This window comes from Vespula pensylvanica, chromosome 2 (assembly GCF_014466175.1).
Source record: "Vespula pensylvanica isolate Volc-1 chromosome 2, ASM1446617v1, whole genome shotgun sequence".
Classification (NCBI taxonomy): Eukaryota; Metazoa; Arthropoda; class Insecta; order Hymenoptera; family Vespidae; genus Vespula; species Vespula pensylvanica.
The window spans coordinates 16236321-16253849 of record NC_057686.1 but is presented as its reverse complement, the minus strand read 5'-3'; the positions used below and the strand labels follow the sequence as shown (position 1 = coordinate 16253849).

The 17529-nt window shown below is 29.8% G+C and overlaps 3 protein-coding genes across 10 annotated transcripts in view; 2 read left to right on the top strand and 1 right to left on the bottom strand.

The window, feature by feature from the left end:
* LOC122626939 (E3 ubiquitin-protein ligase CBL) overlaps positions 1-4685 on the top strand; it is a 48646-nt gene extending 43961 nt beyond the window's left edge. For 2 of the 5 annotated variants that reach the window (XM_043807558.1, XM_043807557.1), the window contains exons 6-8: positions 1829-2093; positions 2437-3165; positions 3350-4685. In XM_043807558.1, coding sequence (XP_043663493.1) covers positions 1829-2093; positions 2437-3161 — 990 coding nt within the window. In that variant the 3' untranslated portion in view covers positions 3162-3165; positions 3350-4685. Of the gene's footprint in view, positions 1-1780; positions 2094-2436; positions 3166-3349 lie in introns of those variants that run through there. The other 3 variants (XR_006326761.1, XR_006326762.1, XM_043807559.1) reach the window with 3 other exon arrangements.
* A 1033-nt stretch (positions 4686-5718) lies between these two features.
* LOC122626938 (peroxisome assembly factor 2) lies at positions 5719-9853 on the bottom strand. Its single transcript, XM_043807556.1, has 7 exons — positions 9833-9853; positions 9308-9755; positions 8757-9236; positions 8434-8660; positions 7954-8359; positions 7546-7845; positions 5719-7476 (listed from the first exon to the last, which is right to left on the bottom strand). The coding sequence occupies exons 2-7, from the start codon at positions 9738-9740 to the stop codon at positions 6836-6838; spliced, it is 2487 nt and encodes an 828-aa protein (XP_043663491.1). The 5' UTR covers positions 9741-9755; positions 9833-9853; the 3' UTR covers positions 5719-6835.
* Positions 9854-10171: 318 nt separating this feature from the next.
* Positions 10172-17401, top strand: LOC122626937. Of its 4 annotated transcripts, none has more exons than XM_043807555.1 (15): positions 10172-10607; positions 11020-11195; positions 11271-11475; positions 11552-11748; positions 11874-12105; positions 12203-12359; positions 12435-12669; positions 12754-13762; positions 13925-14646; positions 14748-14917; positions 15022-15438; positions 15583-15758; positions 15846-16093; positions 16206-16469; positions 16562-17401. In XM_043807555.1, the coding sequence occupies exons 2-15, from the start codon at positions 11056-11058 to the stop codon at positions 16734-16736; spliced, it is 4347 nt and encodes a 1448-aa protein (XP_043663490.1). In that variant the 5' UTR covers positions 10172-10607; positions 11020-11055; the 3' UTR covers positions 16737-17401. The 4 variants fall into 4 exon arrangements, with proteins under 4 accessions (XP_043663490.1, XP_043663486.1, XP_043663488.1 ...); XM_043807551.1 differs by having other exon boundaries at positions 12751-13762; XM_043807553.1 differs by having other exon boundaries at positions 11006-11195; positions 12751-13762.
* The last annotated feature ends 128 nt before the right edge of the window (positions 17402-17529 follow it).

Here is a 17529-nt window from a genome sequence, read left to right as displayed (position 1 = left end):
ATATAAAAGGGATCCCATAGAACAACTTCTTAACAATAATTTACAAACAAATTTTTTTTTTTCTTTTTTAATGATAAAACTCTAATCGTGTTAGATCAAAGTTGAAAGTAATTTCATTGCATTTAAACTTATTAAAGGCTTTCGATATATTGAAGTATAAGTTAAATCTTCTTGGGTGGAGGAAAACACATCCTATATACATATATGTATATTTTTAATTTACATATTCCTTTCGTTGAATTTTTAGTTTTCATTCGACAGAGACTATTTCTTTTTAAGTAATCACAGTGATCTCTCTCAGCAACTATAGAAAAAGGGAAAGTAAAACTTCGAAAGAAAGAAAGCCAAAAAAAAAAAAAAAAAGAACAGATAAAAAAACCGTCATGAGAAAATGAAGCTGTTGAAAGTTTTTGTATCGTGTGTTCGCATGAGAAAGATTTGAAATCTTTATTTCATAACGTTATCTACTGGGTCCATTGCTCTCTCTGCCCGCTGCATGATCGAACTAATCGGTAATGTACATACCTGAGAAGGAGAGATGTCACGTGTTAGAAAAGATTATTAATTAAGGTAAGTTTACACACCATATCTCCGCATTATGGCAGTCTCTCTCGCTTTTCTTTATGTTTTTTTTTTGTTTTGTTTATTTTTTCATTTTTTTTTCATTTTTCTTCATATTCTTTTTTCTTTAGCGCTTTATGTAATAATAATTAATTATGCTCCTGACGAATTTGTAACGTTTACACGCTCTCATTTTTCGTTCAAATTGAAAATATATATTTAACAAACATTACTCTTGGCTTTTGGTGATAAGATGCGATCAAAACACTTATTTATATATAATCTCTCTCTCTCTCTCTCTCTCTCTCTCTCTCTCTCTCTCTCTCTCTCTCTCTCTCTCTCTCTCTCTCTTTCTCTCTCTCTCTCTTTACGTATGTATGTATATGTATAAATATATATATATGTATATATATATAATATATTAATTTATTAGTATTTAATTTAATAAAAATTTACTATTATTATAGTTAATTATATTATATATAATAAATATAGTATAATAATAATAATAATATTTTAATATTAAAAAATATATTATATATATTATAATAATTTCTCTTATATAATACTTTATCTTACTTATGTAATATCGATTTATTACAACAGCATATTTTGTTATTACGACAAAGTCTAAATATTCCAATTGCGAAAGAAACAAATTTATACGAATAAAAAAATTAATAATCGGATTTGAGAAAAAGAAAGAGAATGAGAGAGAGAGAAAGAGAGAGAGAGAAGGATTTATAAATTTATAAAATTATATTGCACTTCGTTGCATTCTCGAAGCACAGAAAAATACATTTTAAAATAATTCTCAATACATAAACATAATCTTTTTTTTTTTTATTTCGTACAATTATTTATTACTAGTTCTTATCTATATAAATTCTATCCCTAATATATTTTGGAAATGTAAATCTTTCATAGTAGTAGCAATAATAATAATAATGATGATGATGATGATGATGATGATGATGATGATGATGATGATGATGACAATAATAGTAATGTAATAGTAATAATAGTAGTATATATCAGTATATATATTAGTCAATCAAAATTATTGAATTACTGTTCTCTTGGCGTAAAAGACAAACAAAAAAAGAAGAAATTTTACTTCTTTCTTTGCTGTTTATATATCCTTAATAAATTTTAAAAATAATAATAATAAAATATAAAACCGAATTATAGATGCGTTTGAAATTGGTTGAATTTTTAGAACGATGACATCATTAACGACTTCCCTCTTCTGATCTGGATGTTTTAGGATATAATGGAGCTAAGGAACGGATTGATTTGCGACGATACCGACGACGAAGAGGATATCAGTCCTACGAATTCACCAATACCACCTCGAAGAATCGTTCCGAGTCCGCCATTACCTCCAAGACGACCATCGCCATCGCCAACGCCGAATAATCATCTTCGAAATGGTCGGCATTTAGTCGTTCCAAAAGAGAATGCACCTCCCCCACCGTCTTCTAATGTCACTGTCATTTTAAGTTCTACTACTGATAGTCAACACAATAAAGGTACTTCTCCTAAAAGTTAATTATTATTATTATTATTATTATTATGTTCTTCTCATTATTAGTATTATTAGTATCATTTTAGTATAATACATAATATTTTCTTATTTGTAATAATTATTTATATTTTTTTTTGTTTCATTAGATATTTTATTCATTAATTTTCTTACTGTACAAATCTTCTTTAATTTTGAAAATATATAATTAAAATTTATTAAATATAATATATATATATATATATATATACTCACACATACACATATATAATTTAAATATATATGTATAAGGAAAATAAAAAGTTTATCAAGAAAGATTGCAAATCATAATAATAATTAATTTTTCTCAGTTAATAACGAGGCGAAATACGACATGCTGCACAGAGCATCATCACCATCACCGATACCACCTGTACCACCTGTACCTGCACCACCCACAGTAGTCAGAGGAAGTGGTCATGTACGGCAATCTCATGGAAATCATGCATCCATCACTATTCAAACTCCACCGATATTACCAGAAAAAGCAAGTCGCATCATTTTAACTAATTGTACTGCAACAACAACAACAACAACAACAACAACAACAATGACGACGAGTACGACGACGCCTACGGTAATGACGACGACAACTACAATAACAACAACAGCAACAACAACAACATCGGTAGCTACAACTACAACGTTAACTGCTACAAACAATGTACCACCAGTACCACCTCCTTTGTCCGCACCAAGGCCACCAAAAGGGAGTAGCAAAGAAAATTCGAAACAAGATCATCAATATGAAAATACGATCGTCATTCCTGGTACGAGGCAACACGTTGTAAAAAATATCAACCTCGAAGTAAACCGAGCACGTTTGACTGCTCTCATGAAGGCCAGAGATGATATTAATGGTCCAACAAGCAAACCGGAGGCCGCTGCTTATGAAAACGTCAATGTTGAACATATCGCTAGGCTCACCTCGCTTGGTTTCGCTCAGGACGCTGTGATTAGAGCTTTGGGTATCACAAGGAATGACTTTGAAATGGCGTGCGACATTTTGCACGAATTCGCGACGAAATCCTCTTGACCCGGTAAAAAGAAATTCGTTTCTACAAATATACGAATTGAATGTAAAATTGATTTTATTGTTCCTTTTTTTTTTTTCTTTCTTTCTTTCTATCTTTTTTCTTTTTCTTTTTCTTTTTCGTTTTTCTTTTTTTTTTTTTTTTGGACATTAACACGCGTGATCAATTATGTTGAATTTTTGATTTTTAGGCTCGACCACTGCTGGATCATGACCGGTTTTACCCACAAGACATTACTTTTGACGTGGAACACGTTCATTAATCTACGGATCCTGTCTGTGTTAGCTCTTTACATGTGTCTACTACAACAATCACCGACTCATAGTTTTTCTTCTCTTTTGGAAAAAAAATAAAATAAAACAGAAAATTTAGAGTGACGTTAAAACAACTCTGATATCGAATCGATCGTAATGCTGATCGTGTTCCATTAGAGTGTATATAAAGATCCTATAGATTGAACACAAAGATATAGATTCTGTGGTGTTAGTGAAGAATCCTTTAGACAATTAAACTTGCTACGTCTTATTGAATATAACTTTCTCTCTCTCTCTCTCTCTCTCTCTCTCTCTCTCTCTTTCTTTCTCTTTCTCTCTCTCTCTCTCTCTCTCTTTAATTTTTTTATTTGTTTTTAGCATCACTTATGCTAAAAATGCTTTCGTTTGAGATAACTAACTATGAAGATTGTTCGATCGTAGAGGAACAAAAAAAAAAAAAGAAGAGAGTGAAGAAACGATGATATTCGTTGAAGAATATTAATTAGTACGAAAATAAATTATTTATAAACATTTGTATATCGATCACTCATATTGTCTAATCTTCATTGTTAATTATGATAAACGTTATCAGAGCACGAAACTACTACATACGCGTCTCTCATTTTGAAGTACTATGTAGAAGAAGCTTGGGAGATTTGTGCGATGACTTGGGACTGAAGATTTTAGGGGAGGGAGGGGGGTAGGGACAAAAAGTAATAACGTAAACAAACAAAAAAAAGAAAAAATAACAAAAATAGAATGAAAATGTAATTATTGAAGAAGAGTTATTTATACCCGCCGAGTACAAAGTATTTCTTCGTGAATTTTACCTACCAAGCGTTTACGTACATACTATGATCTTTCATATTCTTTTTATTTTTATTTTTATTTTAATTTTTAATTCCGCACAAGTAACACAAAAATTGTGTTTCTCGATGTTCTATTTAAAAATCGAAAAGATAAAATAATTTTATCATTATATTCAGTGTGAAAATAACGACGACGAGGAGGACAAGAATGATGATGATGATGATGATGATGATGATGATGATGATGATGATGATGATGATGGTGATGATAATGATAATAATGATGATGAAGATGAGACAGTTGCACACATCATGTGCACACGTACAAATACGTTTAACGTATTTATCAAATGTGATACTTATGTTTGATATGTGTACTGCAATATATGCAGACCCCCTGACTGTGCTGTTGTATCCTATCGATATACAATAAACAGAAGAAGGTTATATAGTTAAATAATAATTAATCTTTAAGTATCATTTACATGTTTTAACTCCTATACATTGGGATTAGTATATAAACTGACTATACAGAGTTATATTGTTATCGATCCTTTCTTATGTAGTTTGCACAACTAGCTGAATATATATGTGTATGTATATATGTATATATACGTATGTATATATATACATATATATATGTGTGTATATATATATATATAGTTATAGTTATGTACTAATAACTATTCGGTAACATTTTTTTTATGTTACAAACTATAGTTATGTAGTAGTAATGGTAGTTATGTACTAGTAACTATATATATAGTTATATATTAATAACTACTCAGTAACATATTTTTTTATGTTACAAACTGTACTGATCCCATCGTTGACCTAATAATAATATAATATTAATAATACACGTTACGGTCGAAAAAATATCAAAAATCATTATACTAACTTAATTCGAAGATTAGAAAAGGTACATATTGAGGGAATAATCATGCGGATATTATTTAATTGTTATAAATGTCTCAACGTTAGTTTCAACAATAATTTTGTTTCAAAGTTTCTTCCACAGTTAAGAGAATTTCTTCACTTATTTTCATAATTGTAAATTTGCTTATTTAATATTTATAAATCATTCGGACATCAATTGAATATTGTTAAAATATCGCGTTAGGACTTTTATAACAATTTAATATCGTATAATCCGTGTGTATAATGTAAAGGACGAATTTTGTAACATAAAGTGTATTTTAATAGCATTGCGCTCGCGAACTTCTATTTTCTACGGGCGATAAAGTGGCATTATTAATTGGATAATAACTTTGTTAAATGAATCATCTCATGATTCTGTTGGAGGAGTAAATATTAAATTGTTATTGTAAACTGAAATATCAAACATTAATATATTAATATTTTGGATATTCTCCTACAACCTGACAAAATAAAAAGATTTAAATATTTCTTGGAAATATATCCAAAGATTTTTTAACACATTTCATAAAGTTATCTTTCAATTAATATTACCGAGGCTATATGAGAGAACTGTATTTGAATTAACAAATTTTTATTTCAATGTGATACACATTTGAATGTTGTAGGCACGGAAAAATATCTCTGTAATTAGAGCTTGTCCTACATCATTCTACATTCATACATTGATCATGTACCAGTTACATATTAAAAAAAAAAAAAAAAAAAAAAGGAAAAAAAAAGAAAAAAAAATAGAAAGAAAAAAATTGTCGCTTTAAATTATAAGTAATAGCACAATATGTATAAATTAGCATGCGCTTTCTTCAACCAAGTTTCTATGAATACTAGGATACAAAAAGTGCTTTTACTATAAAACTAAACGGAAAAGAGAAAGAAAATCATTTGCATCAAAGGAAAGTTGTGTTCCACTCTTATACATCCCCTTTTACGCCATAAAAATCTACCTCGCGATCATACCAAAGAATTACATCGTGAAATGTATTTAATATGAATGGACACGCAACTTATCGGATATTATTTATTAAACAAAATCTAATTCTCCGTGTGCAATTTTTGAAGAGAGAAACATAAGTTGATACGCAACGTTTATATGTATTCGTTTATCTGGACATATTTAGTTTTTTAAAAGTAGATAATATTTCAAAGCAATCTTTAAAAAAAAAAAAAAAAAAAACTTCATCTATTACATATCGCATTAAAATATTGAATGTTTTGGAAACAAATTCGCGCGATCCCAGTCTTTAAATTATATACGTCCTTATAGATAGACTTGGTAAGTTTAGCTGCCCTATTTTTCTATATTGTATATTTATCACGCTGTATCATGTATATCGTATCAGCGAAGTAGAAAATTTTATGATCCAAAAGAAAATAATTTTTCGATTATTCCTTTTCTCTTGTCACGCACTAGGATAAGGATAATCGATTGGTGCAATATTTAGTATAGAATGTAGATACTTTTCCTTGATTCCATTATTTACTGTGTATAAATTGTTTTACATATTTCTTGAAATAAAATAGCATACCGTTTATATAAGATCATGTACTATCTATTTGTAGAATTTATTAGAGTACACAATCTTGTGTTAGAATATTAAATAGACAATATAGCGAAATGTGTCGATTGTTTTCATTGTAAAAAAAAAAACAAATACATATGTACAAAATCAATCTTTACATATTGACAGTTAGTATTTGTCTAGAAGAAAATTCTTTTTGCATTTTTTCATACCTTTGCATTTCTTCTTTACTGATTGATGGACTCCAATTATTTATTGCTTCCTTAAAATCTAATAGTTCGACAGTTACATGACTAAATTCTTCAGAAAAATGTGTAAGATATTTTTCTTTAGCTAAATTATCCTGCATATTATTGATAGTATTAAGAATTCTACGAGCAGCATTGAGCCAAGCATTGGAACAAATAGAATATAAATCAGCACCAGTAAGATTAACAGGTAAATCCACTATAAGTTGTTTCAACTCTTTTCCATGATTTAAAAATTTAAACTTGCGTGTTAATGCTTCTAAAACATTAAGTTTGGAAACAAAACTTGAATGAATTCCTACATATAACAATTTGTCAAATCTACCAGGTCGAAGTAAAGCTGGATCGATTAAATCTGGCCTATTTGTTGCACCTATAATAAAAATATTGCTTGCTTTTTCAAGACCATCCATTTCTGCTAATAACTGAGAAACAACGCGATCCATAACGCCGCCGCTATCTCCACTTCTGCCACGATTAGGAGCCAGCGAATCTAACTCGTCAAAAAAAATGATGCATGGTGCTGCAGAGCGCGCTCTTTCAAATACTACAAAGATAATTAATAATAATTCAAATTAATTATATTATCTTATATCATTATGTAAATTATTTTTACCTTGTCTAATATTTTCTTCACTTTGTCCAACGTACATATTTAAAACTTCAGGACCTTTAATCGATAAAAAGTGAAGCTGATATTCAGTTGCAACTGCCTTAGCGAGAAGAGTTTTTCCTGTTCCAGGTGGACCATATAAAAGTAAGCCAGATTGTCCAAAACCAAAACTGTTTAACATGGGTAAACGAATTCTACGAGTGATTTCATGTTTTAAATTTTCTAAGCCACCAACATCATTCCAGTACACTTTTGGTACACGTGGCATTCCTTTGCTATCCATATTTATTGATTGAATATATTCTAAAATAAAATTAAAATTTTCTTTAAAATTCTTTTACTACATAGACTGAAAAATATAATAAAAAATAATAAATGTGATAAAATAAAGTTATTTTAAAATAATGTTACCATAAGCTTTAACAAAGTCATCCTTTGTTAGTGTTATGGAATGTTCAGAATATTGCTTTGTTCTTTTGCAATATATTTTTATAGTATGCAATGTCAAAGTTATTAAATCTTTGTATTGAAAATCAGAACATAATTCTGCTATGTTTAATAAATCTGCATCATAATTTATTCTTTGACACGCTAACCGCCATTTTATGATATCCATTCGCTTTTGACGATCTAAACTTTCCAAGTTAATTGTTTCTGTAAATATTCTATGTAACTCTCCAGGAATCTCAGACCCATCTGAAGTAGCTATTATTATAACAGGATAATTTAGAGTCTTGCTATAAAGATCGTTTATTTCTTTTGCAAAAGCAGATATAGTTCTTTCATCTTTCTGCCCTTCAAATGTTTTACCGAAAACCTATATAAATAATTTGTTTTTTAATAATATTTAAAAAATTAATATATGTAATATATAAAAAACATCTCAAATACCTGAATATTATTCAAGCAAAGTATACATGGTGCAGATTTGTTAGCATTATGTATCAAAATACGTAATTTTGCCTCAGTTTGTGCTGATGTTAAAGTTTGAACTTCTGCAAAATCTATATTAAGTAAATGTAAACCCATTGTTTCCGAAGTAATTTGTACTATCTCATGAATTGCAGAGCCTGATGGCCCAATTAGAAGAAATACAGGTTTTATATGTAATTGGATATCTATAAAAAATATTCATTGTATCCAAAAAAATGTATATGTATACAAAATATTAATAATAATAATAATAATAATAATAATAATAATATAGTTCTCACCAGATTTCATAAACGGTTTAATACAGTCTTTTAAAGAGTTAGAAAATTCTACTAACACTGGTGGATAAGATTTAACGTAATAATTATTATCTGAATTTTTACAAGTTAATCGTAAAATTAATTCTTCTGGAAGCAAGTAGCTTTTTTTACAAGGAAGATAACTGTGTATATTATTTTCTTGTATAAGTGCTGTTTCTCCTTGTACAATAAAACAACCTTTGCTAGTTAGATTACCATTCAATTTTTGAACTATGACCTTAAAATATAGTGTAGTTGCTATTTGAGCTACGGTATATATACGATCGTTTGCATATTCCTTTACATCAATGCTAAATACATCATTCCATCTTAAAAAGCGTGGTTCAGAAAAGTAGTTTTTTAATAATGCATCTGTTAAATTTATTGGAGAGTCATAGGGATTAAAGATTAACGATACTTTAACTTCCGTCGCAAAATTAACAATATTATCTGTTGCGGGAACTGAAAATATAAAAATTGAAATGTTTGATTGCATCTTACTAATTATATACATTACAACAAATTACACTTACTAAGGAAAAGTTTGTCATCCAAATCTATGCAATGAAACACAATCTCTAAATTATATCGCATAGTTTCAGAAACATATATTGCATTCTGTTCAGTGTCTTCGAAAGGTATAACTATTATCTTATATTTTTTAAATGATGATTTGCAGCATAGATAAAACCAACTTGGTATTGTTATATTAATCTCATTTATATTTGCTAGTATACAAGTATAAGGATCAATATAATCATTCACACGTTCAATTTCCTTATTTACCAAACGATTCAAAGTTTTATCCGATAAAGTAAAACAATGTATCTTTTTTCTCATTAACCTTTCAAATTTAAATTGCACATAACATAAAAAGATATAATTAAGAACGTAATAAGGATTTTGTCTCATATAGGTTTGGGTTAATGATTGTAAAAAATTTATGTAATATGACCACGAATACATTGTAGAAAAGAATAGCTGTAAGATAAATTTTAATTATTGTTATCGGATGAACTATTCCAATTATTTGATTTAGAAAGAAAAATAAACGATACCAAATTATAAATTTTTGATAAGATTCATATTACATTGATCATATATATATATATATATATATATATGTACATATATATATATGCGTATATATATATATATATATATATATATATATAGAAAGAGAGAGAGAAAGAAATACACTATCGTTAATATATTTAGTAGGAAAAAATCGATTTCATTTAATATTTATTACTGTCAATAACATCTAATTTTGTAACATCTTCATGCGAAAACAGAGAAAAGATGAACCATCCAATAACAAAGAATCACGTCGTCATTGGTTGAATTCCCGTGTTAGTTATCTATTGCAAAGATCTTGAGAACCACTGACATACCATCCATGGACCAATGGGTAGCAATTCTCAGTGTTGCTATAGTAACACACGTAGATCGAGAACTTATGGGACCAAAAACGAGGTCTCCTTCTAACAGCTGTACTTGTTCGTACTGTTGGTAATTTTTTATAGTGATTCGCGTGAAAATCACATTAAACTTATCGAGGTTGTCTTTCGTGCTTTTCTTTATCGATTCTGTTTAAAAGAACGTAACATCTCGTGAGAACGTATTTTGGCGACAGTGTCGCTTTCCTTTGAGATCATTTGAAAGTGCACCGTAGCAGAAGACATCGAAAACCGTTGGTGGTTTGATAGTCGTTAAGTAGAGACCTAACCTAACATAGTCTATTCCGATAGCGTCCTTATTGCAATTATCGGAGTGAGTTAACTTCGAATTTAAATAACGAGAGTAATATTAAGAATATTATGCGCGATTGTGGTAAGTGAAGATGTTTATATTCGATGTTTATTCAATATGAAAGATTCTCCTTTGAATCTCTAGTAGATATATGCCGTTGTTTGTGTCACGGATTTCGATATAACTGTTATACCATTTGTAAAGATACGTACATGCCGACATTGTATGATTTATAATTTCGAAAATTATTTGCGATTCGAGAAATGTATAATTATCATTGTGTTTCAATAACAGTTGGATTATATTTTGATCTTCTTTTTGTATAAGATTTTACAATTCTTTACAGGTTATTAATATAATCTTTTAACTGTGTAAAACATATAAGTAGTATTGTTTTCGTGATATATATGTATTATATCTTATTACCATGTTTTTATTTGTATCTTTTTTTATTTTAAAGATCAACTCAAATATTATAGCGTTTCTTCTTCAGAGTGTAAAGTGAAAGAAATATATTGTTAAGCAAGGAATGGATCCTGCAACAGTCATTGCTCTTTGTAAGGAAAACATTCAGCCGCTTCGTTATGGACGAAATGCTGCTCAATTGGGAACTGCGTTAAGGGCACAGGAAGATGTAGAAGCACAACAATTACTTCTTCAAGAAAAGCAGTATGTTTTCGTATTCTGTTGGTTCCTTTATTAATAATTAAAGAATTATTGAAAGGGATACATTCTTCATTTTAGAATGTATGAAGATGCAATTAGAAATTATGAAGGAGAAGATCCTTTAGAAAATTGGTATGAATATATACTCTGGATCGAACAAAGTTACCCAAAGAGTGGTCATGAATCGCATATTGGAAAATTATTACAACAATGTTTAGCCACATTTGAGAAAGAAGCAAAGTATTATCAAGATCAAAGATATATACGTCTTTGGATTAATTATGTAAGTCGTTTTTCTTAAACAGCCAAGAAATATTTTTTAAAATTGAATAATTTATTAAATTTTACTTTAATTGTAGATAAATATGCAAAAGAATCCTTTAGAACTGTATCAACTTTTATATAATAACGGAATCGGAACTATGGTAGCAGATATGTACAGAGCATGGGCCTTTGAATTAGAACAAATAGAGGATTATAAACAAGCAGATGAAATTTATTTATTAGGTTTAAGAGCTCGAGCGGAACCACTGGATGAATTAGATTATGCACATAAGTAAGGATTACAAGCATTCTTATTATTATTATATACATATGTATATACATATTTTTCATAAAATTGATTAGCACAAATAATTTAATAATTTTTGGAATTAATTCTAATAATTGCACTGCTCGTAGAAACTTTCAGTTAGCAGTAGCTCGTAAAACACTTGGACGTATAGACGATAGAGGTGATGCATCAATATTTGAACAGAGACAAGCGTTTAGTTCATTGAAAGCAATTAAAGCTGGTAAAAGGGTTGGTACGATACGAACCGGACATCGTGTACGTGATTATTTTCCTGGTAGCATACCTCAAGTAACAACAATGCAGAATACAAGACCAAATTCTCGAGTACAGATATATCAGGTAAAACATATTGCTGAATAATAGACAATATCTTAATATTTTTATATTCGAGATTTATCATATAGAAATTACATATAATATGATAAAAAAATATTAGGACGATATGTCAGGAGAAATAAAAGGTGCAAGTATATTGGATCATGTACCTATAGAAGATATGATGCATAAGGAAAATACAATTAAACCTGGTCCATGGAACAGTGGAATGAAAAAATCTAATTTATTATCATCTACTGTGAAAACTGCTTTTAAAGGTATTATATTCACAAATTATAATTAAACATGTATATACATACGCACTGTTTATATAAACATTATATTATTTTTAGTTCACGAAGATGAAGTGGATGACAATGACATGCAGAAAGTAAGATTGTTTCCTAATCATATATCGTTTTTTGATGGAAGCAAATATCCTGAACATATGATGATACCTGTATGTGTACAAGATCGACCAAATCCAAATGTTATCCTTAAACCACACTATCCTAAACAAATAGTTTATGCCAATAATATGGATATAAGTATGGAAGAAATTAGAGCTCAACGTTATCTTCTTAAAAGGTTTTCTTATTTGACAAGTGCAATTTATCAATGTTTTTTTAGCATTATATAACATGATCACTTACGTATTAATATTTTAAGTAGGCAAAATCAGGATATGCAAAAAAAGTATTCCGACTTGGATATAGACGATAAATGTTCAAGAAATCCTGATTTACAAAACCAACAAAAAATTATGGAAAGAGATTCTCAGAATCACAGTATTACATTGCAAGAATTGCAACAACATAGGCAAGAATTTGCGCAACAAAAAATGGTACAAAGGCAACACAATCTTGAGCTTCAAAGAAGAGAAATCGAACATTTAGAAATTGAAAGACACAGAATCCAAATCGAACAACAACAAGAATTACAAAGACAACAATATGAAGTTGACAAGCTAACATTAGAAAATCAAAGACACGACGCAAAGCAACAAGAATTGAAAAGATTAGAGGCTGAAAGATTAGAAGCTGAAAGGATAGAAGCCGAACGAATTGAAGCAGAAAGAATCGAAGCTGAAAGAATCGAAGCGCAAAGGATCGAAGCCGAAAGAATCGAGGCACAGAGGATCGAGGCCGAAAGAATCGAAGCTGAACGGATAGAGGCACAAAGAATCGAAGCTGAAAGGATAGAAGCTGAGAGAATTGAAGCAGAAAGGATCGAAGCTCAAAGAATGGAAGCTGAATTAAATACGCAAAGAAAATTACAAACAAGTTATTTGCATTCGCATCATACGTCATCTTTATCAACGGATAATGAGGAACATTTACTTGGACAAAGCCTTACTGTAAATACAAAAGAAGCAATATCAGCGGTACAAGATTTATGGCATTCTCCAAGTGTTACACCCGCTACACCGCGTTTTCGTAATCCTATAGCACCTCGAATGACAGATTCTAGAACAAAATTATCTTTTGACATACATATGGATAGTTCAATGACACAGCACGCGATGTCTAGTAAACATCATCAAGGATATAACATACAACCTTACGAAGATCAAGAAAATCATCAAAGTTTTCATTCTTCTCATCAGAGTTACGTGCCTCCGGCACAACACACGCCGTATGGAAATCATGGATTACAAAATACGTATCATTACCAAATACAGGTACGATGACAATAAATAACCATAAGAAAATATATTTTTACTATCTAGTATGTCACAAAAGGGTATTGATGATTATAAATGTGAATACACACACACACACACACACACACACATATATATATAAGCGCATATAAGAGAAAATAAGAATAAACTTTGTTTCAGCATCATGACCAGCAAGTACAACAATTATCACATCATCCGCATCATCAGTTGATACAACAACAACAACAACAACAAGCACACTCGTTGCATCATCAATCCCTTTCACAGTCTCAACATCTTCAATCGCATTCACAACTTCAACATCATTCACATGTACATCATCATTCACCACAAAGTCAACATTTACCGCATCAGCCACACCACTCGCACCATCATATGCAACAAATGCAACATCCTTCCTTTGGCAATATGTTACCAAATGATATAGGATATCAACAATATCCGTCCTCGTTGGAACCAGCTCTTCTACAACAAAATTCAGAACCTCAAAAACCATTACATTATCCATCATACAGTGAACCTAATGTAGAGGCAAATAAACCTTATAGGATGCCTCCTGAATTACCATATATCAAATCACCAGGAATGAATCGTAGAGACTTGAAATATTTGGAAAATGCTGAAAATAAAGAAAATGCCATTGTTATCGATTATAATGGACCACTCGAGGAAAACATGCCATCAAAATTAGCAGAAGAAAATAACTTGTATACAGATGATACCCTTGGTATAGCACCCTTATCAGGACCAAATGATACCTGCTATACCGAAGCATGCAATGCTTTATTAAGTAGTTCTACTCCTATGACTAACCATTTTAGATTATCGCATAGACCAAAGGATGTGCCACAATTTTCAAGCCAAAATGTTCCACATCACACGTACGTGAGATCTTTCTTTTTATACTTACAATGATTGATTCACAAATGAAACTATAAATGTATTTAAAAGTTAACATCTAATAATGTATTATTTTTAATAGAATCCCAGATGTAAATAATGGTAATACGGATGAAAAATTAAGTGTTATAATGGAATCAACTAGGGAATATGTTTCAAGTAGTTCAGCCTCTAGTGCCAATACAAGAACAGCTGCTTTAGGTTTTACGTTAACAAGAGAAGAAATGAGTTTGATTAAAGAATCGAGCTTACGTTAGTATATATTCATTCGTTATATATTATATTGTTAAATATTTCCAACGAAAGTATTTTTATTAAAATAACAGTACTAATCTTTGTTTTTAACGTTTATATAGAGCAAACACATAACGATTCTATATTAGCGACCAGTCAACCATACGAACAGAAAATGCGTGCTCAAATTCAAGCTGTACATGCTCAAAGTCCACGTACGGTACAACGAAATGTGGATCAAATAACGTCAGAAATAAAAAATAATTGTGACTTACGAAAATCTATCAATTTTAAACTTAGTAGTGAAACAGACAATCAGGAAAAAACTGATACTATGGAATGCGAAGAGCATGAACCAATGGAACAAGTGGAAGAAGAAATCTTTCAACTTCCTTCTGGAGATATTAATCCTTTTGATAAGAATTTAATTGCCGGACTTTTGAAAAACATGAAATTTCCACAATCACAACATGCAAAAGGATATATGAGAATAAATACTAACTTAAATAAGTTTGTGCCTTCTACTATGATTACGCTTGGTTAGTAGATTATAAATAATTTATACTGTCATTATTATTATATAATAAATTAGATAATGTTAGTTCAAGAAAAAAAATATGTACGTACGCTTTGTGAATAACTATTTTCATTTCTTTTACTTCTTTTTTTCTCTTTTCTTAAAGGACCTGAAGCGTATAATTTGGAAAAGTGCCTTGGGAAAGGAATGTATGGAACAGTTTTTAAAGCAGTAAATATGCAGACAGGTCGCACTGTTGCTTTAAAGACCCAAAAGCCTGCATGGGTTTGGGAATATTACATTGTTAGGGAAATAAAAACCCGCCTTAAAAATCCACATATGGTATGGACATATTAGACGTTATTTATTTTTAATAAGTTATTTTAATTATCGTTTAATTATCTACACTTCAATTATCATTGATTACAGCTTCGAGGATTTATGGATGTTTCAATAGCTTATATAGCAAATAATGGCAGTGTACTAGTTTCAGAATTTTCCAAATTTGGAACATTATTAGCAGTAACTAATCAAGTTAAAATGTCTACTGGTAAACCATTAATAGAACCACTTGCTATTTTCTTTACTATCGAAATGCTTCAAATTGTTGAACATTTACATAAATGCCAAATTATACATGGAGATATAAAGCCAGATAATTTCTTATTTATGCGATTGTAAGTATTTTTTATAATGATTATTCCTTAATAATTAAAAATAATATAAATTACAATTCGATTTTGATTGTTTTTCTTTTCTTTTCTTTTTTTTTTTTTTTTTTTTTTGTAGACCAACAGAGGATGTTAGGCCAACAATACAGTTGATTGATTTTGGATGCAGTATAGATATGAGTTTATTACCAAAAAAAACAACATTTACTCATATCATAAAAACCGAAGAATTTACGTGCATTGAAATGCAAACTGGACGGCCTTGGACGTATCAAACAGATTTATATTGTTTGGCGGCTACAAGCCATTGTTTATTATTTGGTAATTACATGAGAGTATCAAACGTTGGCGATCATTGGTTTATAAATTCAAAGTTGCCAAGGTAAGATGATTAATCCAGAACTAATATCGTAATTTGCGAATACTAACATTTGTAAATAAATCTCAAATATTTGTTATTCGTTATATACACAGGTATGCAAAGAAGGCCGCTTGGGAACCATTCTTTACAGAATTATTGAATATCGAATCGTGTGAAAAATTACCAGACTTATGTAGATTACGAAATTTAATGGAAGAAGCTTTACCACCAATGCCAGAATTACAATCAAAGCTTAGAATCTTATCTAATATACTCAACAAACGATAACGCTTACTTAATTTGCTAAATCAGATACTATGGCCCAATGTGTACGGCACACATTTAGTAAAGAACCAACGTTTAATAAGAAAAAAAATTAATATTATTGTGCTATTTATTGTAAAAGTTACTATTACAGTGATATATGTACTTCACAGCTACAGTACATGAAATGCACGTTTATGGCCTGCTTTGTGGAGGCTTTATTGATTTATATTGCTTGCACATAATCAATAATATTAGAAGTGTGAATTTGATTCTGCCAATATTTCTCTCCGAAATATCGTAATCAATCTCCTGGAGATTCTCTTTACTACTAGTTTCTTTTTTTTTCTTTTTTTTTTTTTTTTTCCTTTTTTTTCCATGGATACGTCTTTCAAAGTACCTCGTGACACATAGTACCTGGATGTTAGTGTTTGTCACGCAAAGTGTGTAAAAGCAAAGAATTGTATTATAAGATATAAGCAAAGAAAGACAAAAGAATTTCGTTGGAGATATTGATAGTACAATGTACGTGTGATAAATGTATGCAGGCACATTAAACTTTAAGGATATGCAACTGCAAATGTAAAAAGTTTATCTCTCACGGTATAGTTGCATTCCATATATATTCTCTCTCTCTTTCTCTATCTCTCTATCTCTCTCTCTCTCTCTCTCTCTCTCTCTCTCTCTCTCTCTTTACTTAGATAACTAATATATATATATATATATATATATATATATATATATATATGTAATATTTATAATATATAGGTTTAAAATATATTTTTTCTTTCAAATCGATTCTCTCTTTCCTTTTTTT

What these genes read in the sequence shown, in the direction of transcription:
- LOC122626938 (XM_043807556.1), bottom strand. Translation starts at nt 9,740, where the DNA reads ATGTATTCGTGGTCATATTACATAAATTTTTTACAATCATTAACCCAA. An exon ending in GGATGACAAACTTTTCCTTA is followed by an intron (nt 9,237 to 9,307) that starts GTAAGTGTAATT and finishes TTATATTTTCAG; the next exon opens with TTCCCGCAACAGATAATATT. An exon ending in TGACTTTGTTAAAGCTTATG is followed by an intron (nt 7,846 to 7,953) that starts GTAACATTATTT and finishes ATTTTATTTTAG; the next exon opens with AATATATTCAATCAATAAAT.
- LOC122626937 (XM_043807551.1), top strand. Translation starts at nt 11,056, where the DNA reads ATGGATCCTGCAACAGTCATTGCTCTTTGTAAGGAAAACATTCAGCCG. An exon ending in TGTGAAAACTGCTTTTAAAG is followed by an intron (nt 12,360 to 12,434) that starts GTATTATATTCA and finishes TATTATTTTTAG; the next exon opens with TTCACGAAGATGAAGTGGAT. An exon ending in ATAAATTCAAAGTTGCCAAG is followed by an intron (nt 16,470 to 16,561) that starts GTAAGATGATTA and finishes TTATATACACAG; the next exon opens with GTATGCAAAGAAGGCCGCTT.